Source organism: Equus asinus, chromosome 10, assembly GCF_041296235.1.
Source record: "Equus asinus isolate D_3611 breed Donkey chromosome 10, EquAss-T2T_v2, whole genome shotgun sequence".
Classification (NCBI taxonomy): Eukaryota; Metazoa; Chordata; class Mammalia; order Perissodactyla; family Equidae; genus Equus; species Equus asinus.
The window spans coordinates 20,791,245-20,815,642 of record NC_091799.1 but is presented as its reverse complement, the minus strand read 5'-3'; the positions used below and the strand labels follow the sequence as shown (position 1 = coordinate 20,815,642).

The window sequence follows — 24,398 nt, the reverse complement described above, 5'->3', positions numbered from 1 at the left end:
GGGGCCATGGCCAGGGCAGCCCCAGGCCAAAGCCTGGCCACTCTGCAGCCTGTCTCTCCCTCAAGTCCCTCCTGTTGAGGCCCCGGGCGGATCTGAAAGGAGCAGAGGACAAGACTGAGGGTGGCCAGAGGTGTCAGAGCCAGCCCGCACCCCCAGCCCGCGGGGCTCGGCCAGGGTCTTAGAGGTGCCTTGCAGCCAGACAGTGGATGCTGCTGGCCGTCACTGAGGACCAGGCCTCCGACCTCCATCCCCCTGCTGTCTCTGTGTGTCCTCCTTCAGCCCCGCGTGGTTGTTCAGTGTGAGAGACAGTCCTCGCCTCGTAGTCACGTCCGTCCACTGCCCCCGAGGGCTAGAGTCACTTACAGTTTGGTCTGAGGCCCCCGCTGTTAACTGAGATGTGTTTGGATTCCGTCCTGTGGTTTGGATATGACAAGTCATCCATTTCACGCTTGGCCCTTCATTTTCATTTTGCTCCCTCATGACCAACGTGTACAAGGGGTTGCCACTGGAAGTCACAATTCGCTTACAGAATCCCGCACGGATTCGTCCGTTGACTGACAGCTCTTTCTGCCAAATAGCCATTAGCCCCCTGATTTCAGCCGTAAAGCATGCGTATAGGATGACACGTTTCTCAAAGCACGTGTTTAAGTGATGGCTGCTGTCCTTGTTTAGGGATTACTGCCCTCGAAGGGTGCTTGGCATCCTGATAAAGCAGGAATCGGGTAGCCCCCCTTGGGCAGCCCTCAGTTAAGTAAACAGTGTGTTAGGCTGTCAGATAAAAGAGTTGACGTTGACTTGCTGTCTGATAGCTTTGGGTGGATTCTTGACTGGATGTGCAGCCAGCTTAGAAGCTCCGTGAGCTGGTCCTGTGCAGGCTGTGGGGCGCTTTGGTAAAAAGGTCCTGCCGCCAGGGAGCTCACGCCCGGAGCAGGGGTTTCCAACACTGTTCAGAGTCTGTCCACTTTGGGGGCGACAGTTTCTCATCCATCTCCAATGGGATGAGAAAAACAAGAAGATAATAAGGCTGTCAAACTTTTTCAATGTAAAAGACTGACCTTGATTTTGAGATGATGAGTTTTCTACTTGTTCTAGCATTAAACTGTCTTTTCTTTTTAAAATAAGAGTGACATTAAATCGTAGCTGGGGTTTTGTGTTTTTTTAACACCCTCACCCACCCTGTGTTTGCCCAGAACGACTTTGGCCCATGAATTTCTGAAGTCCCGGCCCCTGCTCTGGGGCACCTGTTGCTTTCCGAGTCCAGCTCAGCAAGCGGCCTGTTCTCCTCCCAGGGCCCCGCGTGTGTCTGTGGTGCTGAGCGTCCCTCATCCATAGCCGCATCCGCGCTGGACTCCAGCTCCCTCCGCAGACTCTGGTCAGAGCAGCAGCAGCCACTGTCACGTTCACATGGTATCTCTAGTCCTCTGTATAGCAACCTTTAAAATCTGGTTCTAGAGCTTCCAGGACAATCATCCTCCAAAAGCACTGAGAGCAGAATCTCTGGTTACAAATCCAGATTCCTGGGCCCCACCTCTGCCCTGCCCAATCAACCCCTCTGCTGCAGCTTGCATGCCTCTGGTGATGGGAAGCTCACTCCCTCTCAGGAAATCCTCCCATCTTTGCACAGGTCCAGATCTTCGAAAGTGCGCATCCTCTGCCCAGAGACAGCCTTGCAGGCACTGGAAGGGCAGGGCACACCCTTCCACAGTTTCCTGAAAGTTGGCCTTTCCTGGGGGCAAGAAGAGGGACCACAAAAAGAATTTCCACCGTCCTTCAGCTTTTCTCTTGGCAGAAGAGCCCCACCCTTACCATTAAAAACCTCTTTTTCTGTTTTGCATTTTAATTGAGTTGTGGTACGTACAGTAAAGGTCCCTTGAGACCCCTTCCTCATCACTACCCCCTCAGAGTAGTTTTGCCTGTTCTTGATGAAAATGGAATCAAATACTGTGTGCTCTTGTGCCTGGCTGCTTTCCCTCAACTTTATGTCCATGAGATTGATCCATTCTGTTGCGTGTACCTGAGGCTGGCTCTTTTTCATTGCAGTCTAGTATTCCATTGTGTGAATAGATCACATTATCGGTTTACCTACTCTACTGTTGATTGACATTTGTTTCCAGTCTCTGGCTGTTAGGACAAAGCCCTCTGCACATTCTCGACTGTGTCTTTTGATGGAAAGAAGCACTCGCTTCTCTCGGGCATGTGCTAGGAGTGGAGCTGCTGGGTGGCAGTGTCAGCAGTGTTCAGCTGTAGTCGATACTGCCGGATGATTTCCAAGGTGGCTGTACCATTTTCCATCCCCATCAGCAGTGTGGAGGGTTTCGGTTGCTCCGCACATCACCGACCTTGGTGTCTGTCAGTCTTTTCAACTGTAACCTCCAGGTGGGTGGGGGTAGTGACTCGCTGTGCTTTCGTTTGTGTTGCCCCGATCCGTATGAGGAGAATCACATTGTTCCGTGTGCCTATCGGCCACTTGGGCATTCTCTTTTGTGAAGCACCCCTTCAGGTCTTCTGCTGATTTGAGCAAGGGGTGTGTTTGTCTTTTATTTACTGATTTATAGGCGTTTTTAAGTATATTCTATATAGGAGGCCATTGTTGGGTGTGTGTTGACGCTGTCTTCTCCCCGTCTGTGGCTCGCCCTCTAACTCTGGGAATGGTCCCTTGGTGAGCTGAAGTTCCCAATTTTAATGAAGTCCAAATTATCAATCCTTTCTTCTAGGATTAGTTTCTTTTCTGTCCTGGTTAAGAAATCTTGGCCAATCCCAAGTCTGATTTGCCGATCGGTGCTAGCCAAGGTGGGTGGCTAAGAGCTCAGTTTCTGGAGCCTGAAGATCTGGCTTTGAACCTCAGTCCTGCTGCTTTTCTGAGCCTCAGTTTCCCCATCTGTAAAGCTGGGATGCCTCCTCGTGGGACTGTTAGGAACACACGTGACATGCTTGGTCAGCATTGACGGTGGCATTTGACAGAGGAGGCAACGGGAGAGGGGGCGGGGGCTGCCCAGGGTCTGATCGAGATGGAGGCAGGGTCTGTCCCCAGCCCCCACGCCCGCCCCTCTCCCACGCGTCCTGTCCCTGCACGGAGCGTAAGCCCCAACCCCTTGCTCTGTTTCAGTGGGGACGCCGTACTACATGTCACCGGAGAGGATTCATGAGAACGGCTACAACTTCAAATCCGACATCTGGTCTCTGGGCTGTTTGCTGTACGAGGTGAGCATCTGGCCCGCAGCTCCGTGGCCTGGGGTGGGCGTGTGGCCGGCTCCCAGCCCGGGCAGGGCTCCCCCACCAGCTCAGGGTGGGAACCCGGGCATGCGAGATGTCCTCTGCGGCGTCAGTACCATCAGGGCCCCATCCTTCACCGTGTGCCTGATTAGCAACGTCAGGCCGGAGGAGGTTGTTAGAGGGGCGGCCTGGGCAGTCTGGGTGCCGGCCCTGCCTCGGCTGCTCTGATCTGGGAAGGGAGCAGCCTGGAAGCCGACAGAGCCCCATGTCTGCTCGTGTGATGGAGGAGCACAGGCGGGGGTCTGGTTGCTCAGGGGACTGGTGTTTGCCCCACATCCCCAGCTGCCCCCGCCCGAGTTTCCGTGGTAACCAGGTGGTTTTGTACACTGTCATTCCCTGTGGATCAGGCCCCATGCAGGGCCCTGGGGACAGGGAGCCAGCTCTGGCCCCTGACCCCGAAATGCTCCCCCATGAGGGGTGTCCACATCCTTCCAGGCCCAGCAACGTGGGTCTCACTAACGACCACCCCCGCTCCCCTGAGCCATGAAATGGAGCCGCCAGATGGCCATTTCCAGATCTGGTGGCCGGCTTGGACCAAGGGACAGGAACATTTCTGAGTCTCAGTAGGCTCAGAATATGAGACAGCATGAACAAATGGAAGCCCCCTCCCATTTTGGCCAGTTACCCCGGGGCCCCAGATAACTGGGGTCTGGGGAGCAGGAGCCACTCTTGGCCATGAAGCTGTGGCAGCTGCCGGTGGGAGGGAGGCCCGAGCCTTTGGTATCTCCGTGCTGGTGGCCACACCCTCCCACCACCCTGGCCCTGGACCAGTGCTTGGCGGCTCTGGGATTCCATCCATCTTGCTGATCCCCAGTCTCTCCATCTGTAAAATGGGCATAGTACCTGTCCTGCATTGTCACAATCCAGATAAACAAAGTAACAGACACCAAAGGCTTTGAACAGCACCCCGCCCACCCCCAGGGCTGTGAGACAGCACGCACAGTCTTCATAACAGCCCCGGGACTGGGCCAGGGGGGACAGCAGCTGGCTCCCTGTGCTGGGCCAGGCCTCCTGCAGGAGAGCCAGCTCAGCCTTTGTCTCAGCTCCAAGAGGAGAGGCAGCAGCGCCAGCCCACAGTGCCCCCGCGGGGATCCCCAGCCAGGCGGCCCTCTGAGTCCTCTTCGTGGGCACCCAAATGCATGTCTAACGAAGCAGCATCCGTGTTAGTGGCTCACCAGCATCCAGGCTCTGGCTCAGCCGAGTTGATTTATTTGTTGGCTGTGTGCAGGCCCACGTGGCTTGCAGCCAGCGGTGGGGGGTCCGGGCGGGTTAGGGCATGCGCGTGTCGGCAGGGGAAAGTCAATGAAATCAATCAGTCCAGTCCCACGGGCATTGACATCCTGGTGGACAGTGGCGCTGATCTAAACCCAGTGGCCCTGGGTCTCCCACACAAGAGGGCTCACGAGGCTGACGTGGCCGGCCATGGCCAGCCCCTCCAAAGCTGACAGGCTGCAGGGGCTCTGCCCCAGGCTGCCACCCTTCTCCCTGTTCCTCCAGCCCTGCTGGGAAGCGGATGTTTTCCCAGCACACAGGGAGGGAGAGGCATCCGAGCCCGGGGCCTGGTAATTGGAAGGAAACATCCCGCGGACACGGCTGGAGCTCCCACTACCCGGCCTGTGGTGTGTTGCGGGGGCCCAGCCTGAGAAGCTGTGACAGAGGCTCCCCCAGCCACATGCCCACCCACTCCGGACCCCATCTGAGCACGGCCCCCGTGGAGCACACCTGAGCTGGGGCAATCTGGGGCCCGAGGTGACAGCAGAGCCCGAGAAAACTGCCCCCGATGGGGACAGGCCTGCCCTTCCCCGAGCCCCAAGGTGGGGGGCAGTCTCAGAAGGCCCTGTGTTAGTTCCCTGAGGCAGCTGTAACTGAGTACCGCAGAGGTGATGGACTCATAGAACATAAAGTTATTCCTTCACCGTTCTGGAGGCCAGAAGTCCAAAATCAGTTTCACTGGTTCCAGGGAGTACCCATTCCCTTGCCTTTCCTGTGGAAAATGAAAGGCCGCCTACATCCCTTGGCTGGCGACCCCTTCCTCGTATTGCTCTGTCGACACACCTCCTTGCCCTTTCTGTAATCGTCTCCCTCTGCCTCCCTCTTATAAGGATGCTCGTGGTTACCTTTAGGGCCCACCTGGATCACCTAGCACACTCTCCCACCTAGGGACTCTCAATTTAACCACGCCATATAAGGTAGCACAGTCACAGGCTCCCAGGATTGGGGCGTGGACATCTTTGGGGCCACTAATCAGCTCACCACACCCCCTTCACCCGGGCATCGCACTGTCCACCAAGGATGTCCTGAGGTCACCCTGAGCTGCTGATGCTGACCCATGGATGGTGAGGAGCCGCCACAAAGCACTGCACCTGGCCAGTGCCCCTCGGGGGGTGCCCAGTGGGATCTGCCTTGAAGAGGTCAGCATCAGGAGAAACATGCCCAACAGCTGCCTCAGTAGCTGGGAACGGCACAGCCCTGGACGTTGGAGTGACTTACAAGAATCACACCAGGCTGGTCCCAACTTCACGTTAGAAACTGAGGCTCAGAGAGGTGGAAAGACTTTCCGGCATCACACAGCAAGGAAGCGGCCAAGATGGGCCAGGACCTGGCCCAAAGCAGGGCGCGACGTGCCATCCTTCTGGAGCCAGGGCCTCTCCCTGCTCCCCGGCCACTGGGGTCGGCATAACTGTGGTAGAGAAAGACATGCGGCCTCTCCCCAGAGCCCTTGCGAGGGGAAGCAGGTCCTGTGGAGCCCCGAGCGACTTCAGCGGCCCTCCTCTGCTCCGGGAGCTCCAGCAGAGATGCACAAGCTAGTTCCTGTGGAAGACCCAGTGCTTTGTTTTCGTTCTCCAGCGCGCCCCGTGGAGACGCCCAGCAGGCTGCCTGGGCTCTGCAGAATTTATTTATTTATGTGGGAGCTCAGCTCTGAGCATGGAGCTGAAGGGTGCTTGGTGGGGGGCCTGCTCACAGCTGCCTCCAGGGGCTCGTGTGGGACTGAGACCCAGCAAGAGAGCGGGCCAGGGAGACAGACCAGCGATCAGCCTCGCCTTGTACGGACCCCTGCACTGGAATCCTGGCTTGAGCTGAGCGGTCGGGAGGCCCCTGCCTCATGGGGGAGCAGGGCTGCAGATTGCTTGGCGACTGGCCTCTGGGTCCACCCTTCACCCAGGACGTGCTTGGGAGATTCGGGGTGACGAGATGGGTGTCTGGGGCCCTGACAGGATGGGAGTCAGGCAGTCTCTGAAGTCGGATTCCCCTTCTCCCTCTGACATCTCAGATCACACACCAGCTTCTCGGCGCCTTCCCAGTGGGGGCAAGTGCCCCCTCTCTCCTGTTTCCCTGGCTACGTGTCATCCCAATAACGTCAGGGAGAAAAAGTTCAGCGTCTGCGGGGCAGCCGTGGTTTTGGCGTTCTAACGAGGCAGCCAGCATCAGCGCCAAACAGCACTTCCTCCTCTGCTGCCACCCGCCAGGGTGGGAGGTCCCGCTGGCCAGGGCAATCGCTCTGATCCCCGCGTCTGGAGGCGCCCCAGAGGTCCCTTCACAGCCCGATGTCCTGATCTGGGTGGCAGGCTCGTGGCCGGCAGCTGACAGGGAGCAGGCAGGACACCGCCACTGCTAGAATCTGCGTTTATGGATGGAGAAGCCCCGTGAGTAGGGGCGCCGAGCAGGCTCCTCGGGCATAGCCCACTGCTGAGCCTGTTCAAGAAGCTTCTCTGAAACGGTGTGGGGAGGGTGTGGAAAGGAGGGAGAAATGATCTGAAAGCGATAGAGGATATGGGGCTCGCCCCTGCCTATTTCTGGGGCCCTTTTGGAATCCCGAATGGTAAGGTCTGTGCAGATCAGATCAGATCGGCTTGTTGAAAGGACCACCAATCCCTCTCCCAGGTCCGACACCTGCAAAACCAGGGCCTGTGTTAGTGGGGCCAACATTTAAATGTCCTTTCTGCTCTGAACAGAGGCACTTTCCAGGAAAATCCATCTTAATCCTCCAGCCACAACTCGGAGGGCACCCAGATGACCCCGAGTGACCGCACTGGAGCTCAGCTGCTCTCTGCTGTGGCAACAGATGGCCTTTTGAAACTGCCCAATTAACCCTTTGCGCCCAAGATTCTCATGCTAATTTTTGGAAACACATCACCCAAGCAATGCCGTTTCGCACACTCAGCTCCCGGTGAGGCTGGTGGATCCCACAGTGGCGGGGCCCCTGCGTACTCATCCTGCCCTACCAAGTGCACAGCCACTGCCCGCAGCCATCCCGCAAGGGGTTGTCACAGTCCAGACGGGTTCCTAGCCGTCCTCAGAGGGGCCGGAGCCCCTGGTGGAGGGAGGAGAGGAGGCTGGCCCATAAACGCCCACCCCAAAGTGCTTGGCATGGCCAGCCCCTGGGCCCACAAGGTGCTGCCCTGGCCAGACTCGGGACCTGGGTCAGAGGAAGCCCCAGCATCTCTGGCCACACGCTGCCACCTCCCCAATGGGCGTTTGTAAACCCAAGGACACTGCCTGGGCTCCGAAGCCCCTGGGCCCTTCTGGAGGCAGGCCCTGCTCTTAGGGCCACCAGACCTGTTCACGGGGGTGAGCAGAGGACGGGGCAGACCGGGAAGCTAAAGCCAACGGGCACCCCCAAGCCCAGCTACCACGGGCGCCTCCTGCCCTGAGATAGGGCGCGCTGCCCCCCGGGGCCTGAGGACAAGTGAGGGTTTCCCAGGCATCCTGGTGCCCCGTCACAGCCAGAGCCCAGGAGCCCTCGGCTGGGCAGTCAGTGCAGAGGGGCCTTGGCTCCTCGGAGGGAACCAGGGCCTAGTGGCCCGGTGGCACTGTCGCCCGATGGCACGCCACTGGCAGGAGGCGTCAGGCCGCCCTGGTGGCAGGCGGTGAGCGGGAGGGACGAGAAGCACTCGAGGCTCAGCAGGGATCAATCGACTGAGGGGGCTGCCTCTCGGAGCCCCCACAGCACCTGGTGCCCCCTTCTTGGAAGGCACCCCAGTAGTGCTCCAACTTAGAGGGAGTCCGAGTGCCCTCCAGAAGTGGGAGGCCTGGTAGATCCCCAACCGGGTGAGAAGCCCCGGGGCCGTCAGCTCCCAGGAACCAGCCAGCCTTCAGTGGAGCCGGGTGCCGCCAGCCTCCTCCGAGCCAGTGGCGGCTCAGCTTGTGGGGCCTCCTCCCGTGCCAGCCAAGCCTCACCAGGGCCCTGCAGGGGGAGCCTCTTCCCAGTGTACAGACACCCAGCGAGCAGGGGCAGAGCTGGCATTCAGGGAGCTGTGTCTGGCCGCAGGGCCACGCACCGGCTTCCCTTCCACCTGGGGCTTTCGTGAAGCAGAGGGTCCCAGGCCTTGTGTCCAGGGCAGGCATCCGGCCGCCTTCATCGTCCTGCCTGCCCTCCCTGAGGGTGTCTGGGCATCCAGCTTCCACAGACAGCGCCAGCCACTGCCCCGACCTCCAGGCCCCCAGACAGCAGCTCTGTAACAGGCTGGCGGAAACAGCCAGAACGAAAGCCCTAAATGAAATGCCTCACCGCCCCCCCCCCCCCGCCCCGCTCCCAAAATGTTAGTCCTTAGGTAAGTAATTTCCTAAAGGTATTTCTTAAATAGACATCCTCCCACGTGTGTCTTTGGAATTGGTTTTTAGAAATATAAGATGGTGCACCAGAGAGACGCTGCTGGGCCCAGGCCCCAATCCCAGAGCAGAGCCTGTGTCCCCACCTGCTATGTGCACACGACCAGAATTGGTCCTTGAGAGCCGAAGCGTGAGGCGGGGTGCATGCCGGCACGTGGCTGGCCCTCAGTATTCAGCTGCCCCTTCCTTACGGCCTCTAAAGTTTTGTCAACTGAAACCCTTGTCCCGTTTAATCTGCTTATATAACCAGAATCTGTTAAAACTGCCACTTTCTGTGGAATCCCAGCTTCCGCAGGGTTTGGGGGAGTCCTGCTGGACAGCTGCTGCCTGAGGTCCAGAGAAGGACCACAGCCAGCCCGGAGTGGTCCCTCCTGCCCCCGGACCTCCAGGCTGAACGCTCCTCTCTCCCGTTGCCCCTGCAGATGGCAGCTCTCCAGAGCCCCTTCTATGGGGATAAAATGAACCTCTTCTCCCTCTGCCAGAAGATCGAGCAATGTGATTACCCGCCGCTCCCTGGAGAACATTACTCTGAGAAGGTGAGTTGCTGCCAGGGGCCAGGCCTGGTCCGACCGGACGGCCATCAGTGGCTCGCGAGGAGGGGCAGTCCCAAATAGCACGGCTGTGGGGTTGAGCTGGGGTTCACTTGACAGGGTGGAGAAGGGAAGATTTCTGGGAAAGTGACTCAGAGGGGGAAAAAATAGATTAATTTTACCGAAGAGGTTTCACGGACACCAGTGCAGGCCCCCGACAGCAGTGCTGTAGCCCCCCCGCTGGCACAGAGCGGCGGGAGCTGGCTGAGGCGGCCCCTGTCGCCACACTTCTGCCCATTTGGCTCCCAACCCAGTGCTTGAGTGTGAGGCTCGCTGCTGCGGGTCCCGGAGACGGGCTCTGTGTGGTGTCAGACAACAGGAACCAGACGCGGAGGCAGGAGGTGGCAGGCCCTTGGCCAGCCCCATACCACCGTTGGCTGCCGCTCTGCTCCCATGACAGGAAACCAGGCAAGCAGACTGGTCTCCTTGCTGTCACAGACCTAAGTCACACCTTTTGGGGTTTTTTTTTTTCTTTTCTGCTTTATTTCCCAAACCCCCCGGTACATAGTTGTGTATCTTAGTTGCAGATCTTTCTAGTTGTGGGAGTTTGGGTTTTTATTTTCAGTGTTTCATACTGGCTGCAGGGGCTCTGGACACAGACTCTGACAGGTCTGGCATCGGGTGCTCCAGGTTCTAGCTGTGTGTGGGCATCATCTTCCTCAGTTCCATTATCTTGAAAACAGGGCTAATACTTCACCTTCGTGGATAAAATGTGAGGATGAAATGACAGGTCTACAGCACAGCATGGCTAAGGATGTAGACAGATGCATGGGTTTACACTCTCCCTTCACTGCTCTTGGACGAGTCACTGAACTTTTCTGAGCCTCAGTTTCCTCATCTGTAAAGTGGGGATAATCCTAGAATTTACCTCCCAGGGTGCGTGTAAGGGTTAAGGTGATGCACGTGACATGCTCAGTCTAGCACCTGGCTGACATTGACCCCAGCATCATCAGAAGTAGCCGCTGGAGGAAACACAGCGCCTGGCTCAGAGTAAATGATACAAAGGGTCACCTTCTGTTCCAGGTTAATGCTGGCAGGCGTGAAGGGGAGTCTGAGACCTCCCTGGGCCTCACGATGATGACAGCCTCATTTATGACCCACTGTGTAAAATCCTGCCCCCAGCCCATTTCACCTCCGAGGAAACTGAGACGCAGACAGGTTAAATAGCTTGCCCAAGGTCACATAACTTGCAAGTGGTGAAGGCGGGATTTGAACCCCGAGGACCCTGCACCTGGCCATGCGCCAGCCTGTGTCTTGCTGGCACACCTCTCAGTAGTCGATTGTCCAGTGGGGCTGAGGTGCCTCTGTGCCCCTCACTGCCCTCCCAGTCCTGAAGGCCTTGGGGGAAGCAGCCCTTGTCTGCCAGGGGCCGGAGCCTGGGCAGGCCAAGCCGCAGAGACCAGGTGTGCCAGTGTGCTCTCACCCTGTGTCCAGGCAGGCCGACCAGTAGGGCCACTGGCCACCCTCCTCCTGGCAGCCTTTGTGCTCAATGCCACGCTCGCTGGCTCTGCAGCCTCCCAGGGGATGCAGGGTGAGGGGCAGGGGCACGCGGCCCCGTGGAGTTGCTCAGTGCGCGCTCTCGTGGCTGTTGCTCTAGTGGCTTACAGGGTTCTACTACGTACCTTTGGAGGAGGTACTCATGCTCTGGAGGGGGAGTTGGCAGAAAAGGAAAACCTAGTTAATAACTAGTTTTTAAAACTAGTTACCAAGTTAATAGTTGCATTTGGTTTTTCTTTTCTGACCTTTTGTTTAAATTTGGACTTCAGAAGCAAGAAGCTTGAAGCCATGCAACTTGGAGTACATCACAGCTTCCCTGTGCCTCAGTTTCCCACTATAAATGGGAACCATAATCCAGTCAGTCGCTCCGCCTTCGTGAACCTACACCCCAGAGCACCCGGCGCTCACCAGTTACGGGCCCTTTCTAGGTCGTGTGTCTGGGAACAAGGTGCTTCCTAGCTTTTTTACCTAACTTTTGAAGTTATACCACTTCCTAGAGATGAAAATAAGACACTGTACTATTTTTGTTTCTCTTGATTTCTGAAATTTTCAAACATGGTCTACTCACAAGAGCAGTGGGGTCACAAAGACTTCACCTTAATCTGGGTTTGAGTCCTTTAACCTGTCAGAGGCCAATCACAGCTGCCCTCCCCTGAATACTGTTAGGAATAAGGGTCTGAAGGTATTGCGTCCTCACGGGCAACCTCAGACTCCAGGAGCGTCCCAGCAGGCCAGCGGCTCACCCACATCTGCCAGGGGCTTCCGGGGTTTATGATGCAGTGGAATCCCCAGGTGGCACCCAAGTTGGAGGGGATGCTCAAAATGTCCCACCTGGAGGAAGCCCTTGTTTGCAGCCTGACAGACCCCAGGAGTGACTGTGTGTACAGTAGCCCAGGGCCTCCACATGACCTTCCAGCATCCAGCATCAGAGTCCCTGAGCTTGGCCACTGAGTCCCCGTGAGCCCCTCTTCGGGAGCAGCCCTCTCCCCCGCTGCTGCCCAACCTGACCCCACAGGGCCAGCCAGCCCCTCCAGCAGCCGGTATTTAAATGAAAACACAGCAGCGAGCCCAGTGATGCAAGTTAAGATGTAGGCTTTTTAAGGTCATTATTTTAATTACCATTAAAATAATTGGCACTCTGGCTATCAGAAGGGAGGCGATCAGAGGCTCAAGGTGCCCCTCCCCCACCCTGAGGCGGGCGCAGCCTTCGGTGTCTGTGTAATTAAAAGCTCCGTCTTTCGTGAGCACAATCAAGAGGCCAGGGGGTGGGCAGGCTGCAGCCCTGCTGCATGTTAATGCATTTATTATGATCAATAAGCCCTTGCCTTGAGTTTTGTCCTCTGGTTTGGGTATCTGCATGACTGACAGCAGACACACACACACACAGACACACACACTTGCCCAGTAGTGTGGACAGTTCAAAATTATTTGGAGTCAACCACTCTCAGGGTCTCAAAGCACGGCCGTTGGGGCCAGACAGACCTAGGATTGACACTGGCTCTCCCTGGTGGCCGTGTGAGCAGGCCCCGAGACTCACCCCTCTGAGCGTCCTTCCTCACCTGCTCGCTGTGTGGGCTAAATGAGTCAGTGCAGAAGGGCTGGGGACGAGCCTCCGCAAGGCCGCTTTCTTGGGAGTAACACCACCGTTCTCTCCCCGCAGTTACGAGAACTGGTCAGTATGTGCATCCACCCCGACCCCAACCAGAGACCCGACATCGGCTACGTGCACCAGGTGGCCAAACAGATGCACGGGTGGACTTCAAGCACCTGAAGGCGGACACAGCGTGCCTTCCCAGAGCCAGCAACCACTTTGCCTTACCTGAGTCTTCTCTCCAAAGTGGCCACCTGGTCGCCTAGATCAACTAAGACACGAGGGTTCAGCAGGTGCCCCAAAGGGGGCCGGGCTTTGCAGCAGACGCTGAATGCAGAGCAGCTGGGGGGAGGGGCACTGGTCACCTGCGACCAGTGGGCAAATTGCAAAGTCCTTTCTTTAACGGTTGTGGACAGTCTCAGCTGGGTTGTTAACAAGGTGGGTGGCTCAGCGAGCCACGGGTGCACCCCTTGTATCTGGATTGTAATGTGAATCTTTAGGGTAATTCCTTCAGTGACCTGTCGAGTCTATACCACCAGAACTGCAGGCGGCTGTGTGATGCGTAGAGAGCCTTTGAAAACGGTTAGGAACAAGTTCAGTTTAGCTCTTAGACTCTGTTCAAACAATCAAGCCGTGTGCTTAATTTACTCTGTTGTAAAGGGAAAAGTGGAAATAATTTTTTTAAGTAGAGCGCAGATTTTCCTAATATTTTTATCTACGTTTATAACTTGATGAATGACGAGGAGGAGAGCCCAGCGTCTGGCATGGAGCTTCAGAAGGCAAACAGTATTTGAAAGCTCAGCCGTCTTCTCTGAACCCCTGCTACGGACCAGGCCTTCCCTCACCTGCCTGAATGCTGGCAGTTCACCTAACACCCAGTGTTAAGCGTTTTCCTCTGTGGGAAGGAGGCATGGGATATGGAAAATATAAATGTACAGTATGCTCTCAGGCTGTTCTCTGTTCAAGTTCTGGTTCTGCAACTTCCTAGCATGACCTTGGGCAAGTTTCTTAGCCTCTCTGAGCCTTAGTTTCCTCATCTATAAAGTGGGATTCATAATATCTGCCTTCAGGGTCGCTGACAGATTTTGAAATAAAACATGCACGTTATCTAGCACATTGCAGACGATCCGCAAAGGCTGCCACTCAGCCCTTCCCAAAACTGAGGTCCACGGACCGCGCAAGTCAAGAATTAATGTACGACTGTACTATGTGTAGGAAGCCAGAAGTGTGCTCATTTATTTCTTGTTCCCAAATAGGATTAACTGTGAAGACTAATTTATAAATGTGAACTTAAGGAAAACTCAAGCTCTGAAGGAAATAGTTTGAATTTTTGTTTTTATACTCAAGTTAATCCTCAAATGGTCTAAGTTGTCATCCACTGACTTGGTGACAGTTCAGCCCTCCAGACAGAGCACACGCCCGCCCGCTCTGCTGGTGTCCTGGTCAGGTGCTCTGAGTGCGGCCACCTCGCTGACCAGGCCTCCCTGGGGATAAAGGCCTGGGGCTGGGCCACTGCCCCATTTCCATGTGTGAACTCTGTTCTACTGTAACACTGTCGGGTTTGAGAGATTTTCTTCAGATGCAACCTTTGCTTTGTACTTGTTCTCCGTGTTTGAAATAAAATGGGGTAAGAGGGGTTACTTCTGTGAATGAGTATGATTCATGGATAGTTTTAAAACAGCTTCACACTGCAGCACAATTTCTTCAGATGCCTTTAAAAACAATTTCTCAGGCCCCAGACATTCTGAGTAATCCCGGAATTTTTTAAGCTCCCCAGATAATTTTGATAATTGTCAGCCAAGTCGCTGCCCTAAATAATTCCATTGTTCTCCCTACCCGACTCCTGGCAGTTTTAACAAGGGAAGCGGGCCCAAGAGTGGGTTCTCTCTGGAGACCGTGGTGCTGGGCCTCTTTCTCAAGTCCCCCAGCCACGCTTTCTCTGGGAGGGAGTCAAGGCCCTGTCTCCTGCCTAGCACTTACCACTGAAAGTTTTCCTGATCCCAGACAGGTTTTTTGCAAACATTCTGCTTACAACTCTCAGAGCCCCTACTCTGTCTCCCTTGGTAGAATCAGCCTCGGACACAGACGAACTTGCTTTCTGCGTGCTAGCCACTTTCAACTGCATGGGAATAATTCTGCCTACCAGGACTCTCTGGAGACATACAGTGTCAACCATGCACCAGGCCTGAATGTTGTGAAATGATCATATCCTAATTATTACAAACAGTAAGCCCCAAAGCATTCCTTTGACGTCCATGAAACTGGCCAGAGTGGAGTTCACCCAGTTTCATGCAGCTATGGCCAAGCAAACTATCCACCTTCCTGCTTTTTCTTGGTACTTAGAACTGATCATATCTATTTCTTTCCTACGTGGCTGCTGGGGCAAAAGGCTGGGCTGTACTCATCCTGATAAAAAACAAAGAACCTGGGACCACCCGGAACAAAGAGAAAAGTCAGTCAGCACAAGGGGTGGGCAGCAAAGTTCCTCTCAAGAATCAGAGAAGCCCACCTGACCTCCAGCAGCAGATGAGGCTTCGTCTGTCTCCTGGAGGGTGACCTTGCTCGTACTCCCACCTGAAGGCAGACTGGCACTCGGGGAGGGATTAACATCTTGAAGGGGAGGCCAGGGCGATGCGCCTTAGTGGCCAAAAATAAAAACCACACGGCCTCCAGACCTCAGCCACTCGACTGGTTTTCATTTTTTATTGGGTTTCATTCAGCAAACACTGGCCGAATGAATGTCTTACAGGGGAGCCTCCACTGCCCCCAGTCTTCCAGAGCCGTAAGCACCATCCACTGACTCCATTCAGGAAGTGTCCATCGTCTGGACTGTTTCTTCCAGCACCTCAATGTCGAGGGCAGTGACTTTCTCAGTGAGGACGGCTGTGGTCCCTTTCTCACACCTGTATCGGCCAAACCTATTGAGAGAACAACAAAAGCAGAGTTAGGATCCCCTTGAGGGGCCCGCCGGAGGGCTGGAGAGAAGGATAAGCACCAGGCAAGGCAGTGAGCAGGCCTGAACCCCTCCTGCCTCTCCTGAGCCCCAGCTCTGCACCCCCAAGGCTCTCTTCGTCCACTCTCATGCTACGAACGGGCCCCTGGTAGACATGCTGCACGTTAGCAAAGATCACAGAGGGCGCCTGGCACCCAGGGGGCCCTCAATTTCCTTCCCCACCTCACCACCCCCAGAAGGCGCTGGAACCATTTGGTCATTTGCCTTCAAGCTTCAGCATCGCGACAGCGCCTTTCAGGAACCAGCAGGAAGCGAATCCTTTCATTACGGTGCTGTCGTCACCCTTCTCTTGTGCAGCAACAAGGATGACCTGTTACCTTAAACGCTTTAAAAATACTTGGAAGCATAAACAGTATAAAAATGGCGCACGGCCAGACTCTGGGCTCGTCACTTTAGACCATACTCTGGAGACTCCAGAAGGGAGAGTTACCTGTCCCCTGCAGGGACACGGGACCGCCACTAGGACACACCCGACACTTTCCGTCTTGGCGTGAATCTGACGGAGGCCTCCCTGAGCACAAGGCAGTCTGTAAGACACAGATTTGAACTGCGAATTCTCGCAGTGGGGCCAGGAATTGCGATACTGTCCAACAGCAGCACAGATCCAGCTGTTCCTCTGCTCTGTCCCCAGCTGGGACGTTCTGTCAACCTGGCATGGACTAACAGAAGGCTGCTGGCTCTGCCATGACCACGTGCTCCTGGAAAACCCGTCCTCTCAAATGGGCACTCACGCTCAGAGGGAGCAGGAGGCAGAAAAGAGGGTGACGTAAGAGAGCTCAGTGTAAACTCGGGCCAGCGCGGCCAAGGAAGGACAGCTGGGCTTCACTTCCGCTCACCCTGCCCGTCCCCTCACACTCTCTTCCAGGATCTGAGCAGGAGCACATTTTAAGATGTGCCCTGCCCCTCCCCTGCTGGTGTGGAGATGTGGCTCCTTCCCCCAGAAGGGAGCCCTGGCAGCTTGTTGTCCTGGAGCCAGAGCCCCACGTGGCTCCTGTGTGCCTGACCCCTCTCAGCGGCAATGTCCACGGGAGGCCTGGACACCCAGGAGCTGCCTCATCATCCTGGATCGCAGCGCTGGGTTTCAGCAGCACGCAGGGCGGGCTTCTGCCTTAACCCACGGTGGACTGCAAACAGGGTGGGGATGGCCGAGAGCAGAGGAGACTGTGTGCACGTGGAAGGTCAGGTCCACACCAGGACTGGGCACAGCATGCCTGCCTAGGCCTAAGGCTCTGCCCCCACCCTGACTGTCCACTCTGGGAAGGCTCTCCTAACCCAGGCAGTGCCCCCATCAGCACCCACTGGCAAAAAGATAGTGAGATTCCTGAGTGTGCACTATTGCTGCAGTGCTGCCACCTGGCACCTGCTGCAGAGCCCAGGCACTGCGGGGGAGCAGCTCCGCACGGAGGCGGGGAACTGACACCTGCCCTGCGCCCAGCCCCTGCAGGCCACCTCACTGCATCTTCACAGGTAACCAACGGGGCCGTTTTGTTTCTGTCCTCGTGCACACACGGCCTCCTCTACAGGTGAGTGACCTATGGCCCAGGGAAGTAAGATGTGCCGCTGGTGCACGCCTGTTTGGACAAGGACTCCTGGGCTGAGCACAGGTCCCTTGTTCAACCATAAATACTACTTGTCAGTGACTCAAACGTGGCTTCCAGAATCCTCACCCAGGACATGGGTTAGTCTGGACAGAGTGTAAACACCTCCCCCCAAACTCTTTCACCATGGACTTGCTCAGGTCCTGCAGCATCTTGCAAGTACCGGGCGACATGGGCCATGCAGTGGTCCTCGGCTCCCACCATCAGGGAGCTCAGCAAAGAGCTAAGCCTGCTCCCCAACACGGCTCTCGGCCCGAAAGGTGGTATCCCTTCCTGCTAAAGGCCACATAAATTCCGTGGGGCCATTAGAGATCACCTAGTCTAGCTCCATCATTTCACAGACAGGGAGACTGACTTGCCCAAGGTCACCACACCAGGCAATGGCATTTCCCCAACCCCTGAGCCAGAGCTCTTTGCTGCTGTGCTGCCCCACCCTGTGGAGAGAACAGTGAGTCTCCACCATGCTGAGCACACACTGCAACGATTACCTGCTGGTTCTCAATGTTCTATCCTTTCCTTGTGAATTACTCCCCATTTGGAAATGAGCACATGTAGTGGGGTGAAGCAAGCATTCCAGAAGGTGAGGTGCTTGCTATCCTCTGGCCTAGCTGTGGGGCTGAATGGGAGGTGGCGGAGTTTATAAATACTGCTGTGCTGCATTCAGATGAACGCAGCTGGAAGCGGAGCTCCAGGAGCCCCCTCTTGAGCTGCTCAGGCTCCAGGAAGAGGTCAGGAGCCACAGAATGGTCAAGCAGCCAGACAACCATGTGGGACTGCAAATGAGCAGCTCACCTGCACACACACCAGCCACCAAGGGTTGGAACCTTCCAGTTCTGCTGAACAGATCAACTAGAACCTTGTCCCCCGCCTGAGCCAGCGCCGCACCCCTGAGACAGGCCGCCTATCAACAGAGGCCATCGCTCCCTGGAGAGCAGGAAGCACCAGTCAGCTCCCAAGGCTAACTTTCAGAGACTTAACCAACGGTTTATGGTTGCCTAGGGCTCTGGGACCACTGTGAGAAACGCTAGGGGCTGGCTGCCCTGAAAACTGCACCTTCTCACAGAATTCAGGGGATTCTTTAAGAGCTAGAGAAAGGACAGCAGGTGAGTCAAACCTCTCCCCCAAAAGCCCCCAGCCTAGGGGCCGGCCCGGTAGTGCAGCGGTTAAGTTCACACGTTCCGCTTCTCAGCGGCCCGGGGTTCACTGGTTCGGATCCTGGGTGCAGACATGGCACCACTTGGCAAAAGCCATGCTGTGGTAGGTGTCCCACGTATAAAGTAGAGGAAGATGGGCACGGATATTAGCTCAGGGCCAGTCTCCCTCAGCAAAAAGAGGAGGATTGGCAGTAATTAGCTCAGGGCTAATCTTCGTAAAAAAAAAAAAAAAAAAAACCCAGCCTAGGGCTCTTTTCTGGGCCCCACTCCACCTCTCCCATAAACATTTTACAAGTTACTTTTCTACATCTGACAGCAGCCCACAGTCATAAAGCAAACAATGGCTCAAAGGTCTGTTGTGTAAGGCTGGCCTGGGGACACTGGATTACCTTAACATGGCTAAGAGTCAGGAGAACCCTGTCCAGATCCCAGAGAGAGATCACGGCTGGCACGGAAGCCAGGGGCCACAGGAAGAATCCCACCTCCTCCACTGACCTCGTCCCCTTCTTGTTGGGCACTGAGTATGGGCGGAGAAAATCCAGCTTGCTCTTGCTGATGACACAGAGATCAATGTTACTTCCAGACCCCAGGTCATTGAAGATGCCAGCTGCAATGGCTTCACTCACCAGCTTCTTGGCTTCCTCCTCCTGAAAAAGAGAATGGTGACAATCATGTCCACAGCGGAACTGAGGGCCTGCTCTCACGTCCACAGAGCACTTTCGGCAGCATGCACAAAATCACCTGCGAGGGAGGCATGCTGTTCAGTGCCCGTTGGATGGACGAAGAAAAGGCCTCAAAGGACCTCAGTGATTTGCAGAAGCTTCCTCAGCCCGTAGAGCAGGACTCAGGCCTCTCAAACCCTTATGCTTGCATCCCCTCTCCAACACGCTGCTTCACATCAGACAACTGCCACGTAACTGAGGACTGGGGGCTAACAGAGCAATTCAGCCTCTAAAACAGAGGTCAGTAAACTTTTCTTGTCAAGGGCCAGGTAGTAAATATTCTGGGCTTTGTGGATATACAGTCTCTGTCGTAACTACTCAACTCAGTCATGGTAGCACAAGACAGCCACAGACAATACGCAAACAAACGTGTGTGGCTGTGTGCCAATAAAACTTTATTAACAAAAACAGGTGGTGAGCCAAATCTGGCCCATGGGCTGTAGTTTGCTAACTCCTGATAAAAATGTCTAACAATGGTTGGAACCTGCTTTCTGGAAACATAATGAAGAAAGTCAATATTATGGGGGAAAAAACTAACACCAAAACACGACAATAGTTCTGGGAAAATGGTGGCAGAACCAATGAGGACACTTCTTGCTCAAGACAATTTATCACCTCCCACTGACGAGCCTCCATGTTTGCTGAAGTGATTCCTTTCTTTAAATCACTCTCCCTTCTATTTCTCCTTTAAGAAGCAAGTCTAAGTCCCCAAGAGTTACTGGTGAAAAAGTGGATTAATTCATTTCTTATCCAAAAGGCCTATCACACGCCAGGTCCAATGCCAGGAGATAGGGCCAAAGAAATGGATGAGGCCCCACGGTTCCCGCCCTGCAGGTACTTGGAGTCCACTGGGGGCATAAAACCCAAGTAACTACAATACAGTGTGATAAGAGCTAACAGAAAAAGCTCTGGGCACACCAGCTGGAAGGGCTGAAAGGTCACACACCAGAAACTCAGAAAACGGCAGTAAAACAGAAGGCAGGCAGCAGAGGCAGCAAGGTGGGACCTGGGGAACACCAAGTTCAAACTCTTTATGCAACAAGGGCAAAAATGAACCAATCTCCCAAGGAGGGTCCTCTAACTTGTGCTGCAGTCCCTTCCCACTCCACTGCGACATGAGAATCCACAAGCCTGCAAGCTGAACTAAAGAGCTCCTCCAAGTAACACCCTTTGAGAAACCTGACTCCCCACCCCAAGCTGCAGCCTGAGAGCATCAACCGGCCAATTCACTGACTTCCAGCTGTGGGAAGATGTGAGGGACCACTCAGGGCTCCTGCTCCTCTGCCTGCCATAAGCCAGGAAGTGGGATTCCAGTGACATGAGCACCCTCTACAGCCTGAGAGAAGGATAGAGAAGGCTCTGCTGGATGTGGGATCCTCTGCAACCCAGCAGCAAGGCTAGGAGTCATTCGGAACTTTATCCCACCGGGTTTTCTCACTTCCTCAGTGGCACCTATGTGGGGCCGACGAAGCCAGTTATTCTCTTGCGCATATACAGCCTCGTAAGAATTCATTCAAACAGGATCCTCTACTTGGGAATTCTCTCCTGGACTCACCGCAGTCCCCGAGGCCAAAAGCCTTACCAGAAACCAGTGAAAGTGGAAGCAAAGAAAGCACCCTAGAGAAGGAGATGGCTGCTGCGGCTGCTGCCACACAGAGAGAAACAGCAGCCACTAACTTAACAAATGCAACCTCATTCCGACTTGATCTTGTTAAACGACCCTAGACACGCGCGTGTTGTGTGTGAGTGCAGGGGGCACCTGCTTATTCCCCTGCTCCTGACCCACCATCTCTTTTCCCCTTCTCTTCTCTGCTGTTTTCCATCTCCTTCGCTTTGCCATCGCTGCTTTTCTCATCACCACCACTTTGAGCCAGCCAACAGTACCCAGGGAGCGTCACAAATCCTGTGGGCAACACTTGGGCCTGCAGAGCTAAATTCCCCAAGTTATTTTATATTTGGGGGTGGGGATGGGGGAGACTTAGAGGCATCTGAAATATGCACATGATATGAGGCGTGCAGAGCTAATGTCAATCAATTAGAACTGGCACATAGATACCAGGATGCTGACAGTGCTAAGATTATAGCTGAATCTTCCTCTATTTTGCAAACATTCTACAACGTGAGTAAACTTACAAACTCAAAAATGTGCAAACTTTGACAACCAGAAGGACCTACAACTAAAATATACAACTATGTACTGGGGGAGCTTTGGGGAGAAGAAGGGAAAACAAATGTGCAAACTTTGAAATGGACTATGTAGAGCTTGATCTCCTCATAAAATTATGGTATATGCTGTTATTTAAGTGTGACTGCCTTTAAAAACTGGGAATTTGCCCTTTAAATTCCTTTCCTCCCCACCAATTCTAGGGAAGGTCATTCGTTAAGGAAGAAAATCTCACATCCCAGGTCTTCCCCGTCCCACCCCTCCGACACCAGGACCGAAGATGCTGTGAAATGGAATGAGCTGTACGTTCTACTGGGCGCCTGCTGTGATGAGCCAAGGACCAAGTCCAGCACTCTGGTGGCCATCATTCTTGCCCCCGCCCACAACCGTCTTTTGGGGTTGCTATCGTCAGAAACTATGGCTCAGAGTCAATGCCTCGCCCAAAGTCACACAGCTAGTAAACAGGAAGACGTCTCCTTCAGGCTCCAGAGCCGGAATGCCACAGCGCCACACCAGCTCACAGGGAACTATCTCAGCTGTGGGCTGGGGGCTCCTTGGCAAGTACAGGACAGAGGACAGCAGCTCCCTGATTCATTCAGGCTATGTCACTCCCCCATCACCAAGGATCTCCAGAACCTGGGCAAGTTTAAGAGAAGGAGGATGGTTGCCAATTTCTCTTTGGGTCACCTAGCAGCTCCTCTGACAGTCATTTCCATGGTGGGGGCAGGAGGCCCTGTGTTTCCAAGACTGCCCACAGATGGCCACCTAAATGTTTCTACCCTGTAACATGGCAGAGATCAATATAAAAAGATCCAAGGTCTTATTTCACCTATCTCTCACCCCCACCAAAACCCTCAAAATGCAAGTAGGGTAAAAATCACCAAGACTCTATTGTCTACCCATTACTTACAGAGTTAACGTCTTCAACAAATATTTACAGGCACCTACTACGTTCCAGGAACTGCTTATGTCGAATACTGTCTTTTACCATAGTATTTCCATATCCAGAATTCTAGTCACATATGCAAATATGCTACTGGGCATATTCATACTGTGTTTTCTTTATAGTAGAATTTCACAATTAAACAACTCTTGTCTTTAACACGTGCTACCAAATATTTAGGAAAACTATCAAGAAAAACCACAAACTAAAAGCAAGAGGCGAGGAAACACCACATTTTCATCTGTGTCTGGCCCACGATAAACGCAGGAAGCACCGTTCCTTCCTTTCACAGGGAAACCACACCTCCCTCTTCTGGAAGATGTGGAGTGACCCGAGCTCTGAGCAGCATCTGCCTGGGGACAGCTACTCCAGAGGGGCTCTGACGAGGGCCCTGCAGAGCCCTGAACCCAGCTGGTCAGGCCCAGGTGTGATGTCCTCCCCTAGCCAGCTGCTCATGGATTTCCATTGCTAGTCACAAGGGAACTTGGAATCAGTGTGTTGATGGATTAGCAGAACTCATCCTGGCTACCAGAAAAATGGTCCTCCAGGCCAATGGCAGCTTCCTTTTACTTTGAGATGCTCAGCCAAAAGACCACCATGACCCCGGTGATCAAAAGGTAGTTGGGGAACCTAGGTTCAAGGTCATCTGGCAGATGTGGAGGCAGACAGACTGGGTTTGAATCCCCAGTTTCCCACTTATTGCTGTGCAACCTTGGGCAAGTCACTTTACCTCTCTGAGTTCACTGTCCTCTGTAATAGAGTGATGATAAATTAGGATTTATCACAAAATTGCTGCAAGAATTAAAAATAAAGTATAGAAAGCACCTACTATAGTGTCTGGCATGTAGATGCTGCTTAATAAATGGTAACTTATTTAATAAAGCAAGCCAGAGGGCTCCTTGAGACACAGTTTAGCTCTAAGCAGTGCCTGCCTGTACCAAACCCCAGGCCAGGAGGAGGAGGTCCAAACAAACCTGCTGACAAATCCTCACACAGTGCCATGGAGAAGCTCCTATAATAATTAATCCAAGCAAAAAGCACACTCCCTAAAAGTTTGGAGAATATAAAAGGAGCACTTCCTGCTTTATGGCTACAAAGACCAAACTAACTGGGAATATCAGTCCCCCGGGCCACCCCTGCTTCTTAAATGAGATTACAATAAGAGTGATGTACTGTACCACAAGTCAGCTGTGACAAGCAGCACTTTATAGAGCTATCTGTTTGTCTCCATCACCGCATCGCACAATGTGTCCCTGGACTCCAATGTGCAGCTCCATTTACCGCTACATGACAAATGGGCAGCACTTGTAAAAGGCACAAAGAGGTCCACGTCGGCCATGTAATGGTCACCACAGCTGTACCCGAGTGCTTGAGGGGACAAAACAGACCCCCAAGTTCATTAAACTGACCAGTAATGGATCTTTCAAAAAGTGCCTTAGGAATCGTACAGAAAAGGCTAAAATAAATAACTCAGCATGGAAGGCTAATCTGAAATGGTGTTTGATAAATTATTTATAACACAGGCGATTGTCTGCATTTAATATTGGAGCTACTAGTAGCATCTTTAAAAGATGATTTATGTGTTGTAATGCTATTAAACTTTATATTGGCCCACTGCTGGCTATAAAGTCTGCTGAGATTTAGAGAATGAGTTTTAAACTGTCACTGCAGCATCACAGGAGATGGAGGCCGTATTAAATCTTTACTTTAAACCTGTTATCTAGAGAGTTGCATTTTGTAGACACTCACAAACTGATAGATTACCTCGGCATGCGCTATGGTGCAGGCCCAAAATAGTACTGCAAAGAAACTTCTCCACATTATTCTCGTCCACAGCTACAATCGAATTTCTCTTCTCACTTAAGCGGTTTCTAGATTGGGAATGTCACCAGAGTAAAATATGGGTGCCCAGCCAATGGGCGCCCTGGACAGTTCAGCATCAAATTAATAGTCTTTAAATAAACCCTCTCCGTTCAACTGCTCAGTTCCGCATTCTCAGCAGTGCTTTGCTCATGCTGGAGGCAGGCAGAATATTAAATATGCATTTGACTGAAAACCTAACACTATTTTAAATACAACTGTGGAACATGAAAATATGTGTATCTGGCAAGTCATTTGAAAAAAATCAATTTGTAACTTGTTTTTTTAATTCTTTAAAAAGAAATTAAATTCATTATTTGCTGGAAAATATATTCCATTTATGTAGCAGAATCACTGACATTAAGGAGTTGAAAAAGGAAGAA

At 53.7% G+C, this 24,398-nt stretch overlaps 2 protein-coding genes across 5 annotated transcripts in view; one reads left to right on the top strand and one right to left on the bottom strand.

Moving 5' to 3' along the window:
* The window catches only part of NEK6 (NIMA related kinase 6), an 84,934-nt gene extending 70,733 nt beyond the window's left edge, over window positions 1–14,201 (top strand). For all 4 annotated transcript variants that reach the window (XM_044778810.2, XM_044778808.2, XM_014840633.3 and 1 more), the window contains 3 exons: window positions 3,107–3,201; window positions 9,306–9,419; window positions 12,631–14,201. In XM_044778810.2, coding sequence (XP_044634745.1) covers window positions 3,107–3,201; window positions 9,306–9,419; window positions 12,631–12,741 — 320 coding nt within the window. In that variant the 3' untranslated portion in view covers window positions 12,742–14,201. The remainder of the gene's footprint in view (window positions 1–3,106; window positions 3,202–9,305; window positions 9,420–12,630) is intronic.
* Window positions 14,202–15,250: 1,049 nt separating this feature from the next.
* Window positions 15,251–24,398, bottom strand: part of PSMB7 (proteasome 20S subunit beta 7) — a 56,355-nt gene continuing 47,207 nt past the window's right edge. Inside the window, exons 7-8 of the mRNA XM_014840634.3 lie at window positions 18,822–18,973; window positions 15,251–15,479 (exon numbers count right to left, since the gene is read on the bottom strand). Coding sequence (XP_014696120.1) covers window positions 15,368–15,479; window positions 18,822–18,973 — 264 coding nt within the window. The 3' untranslated portion in view covers window positions 15,251–15,367. The remainder of the gene's footprint in view (window positions 15,480–18,821; window positions 18,974–24,398) is intronic.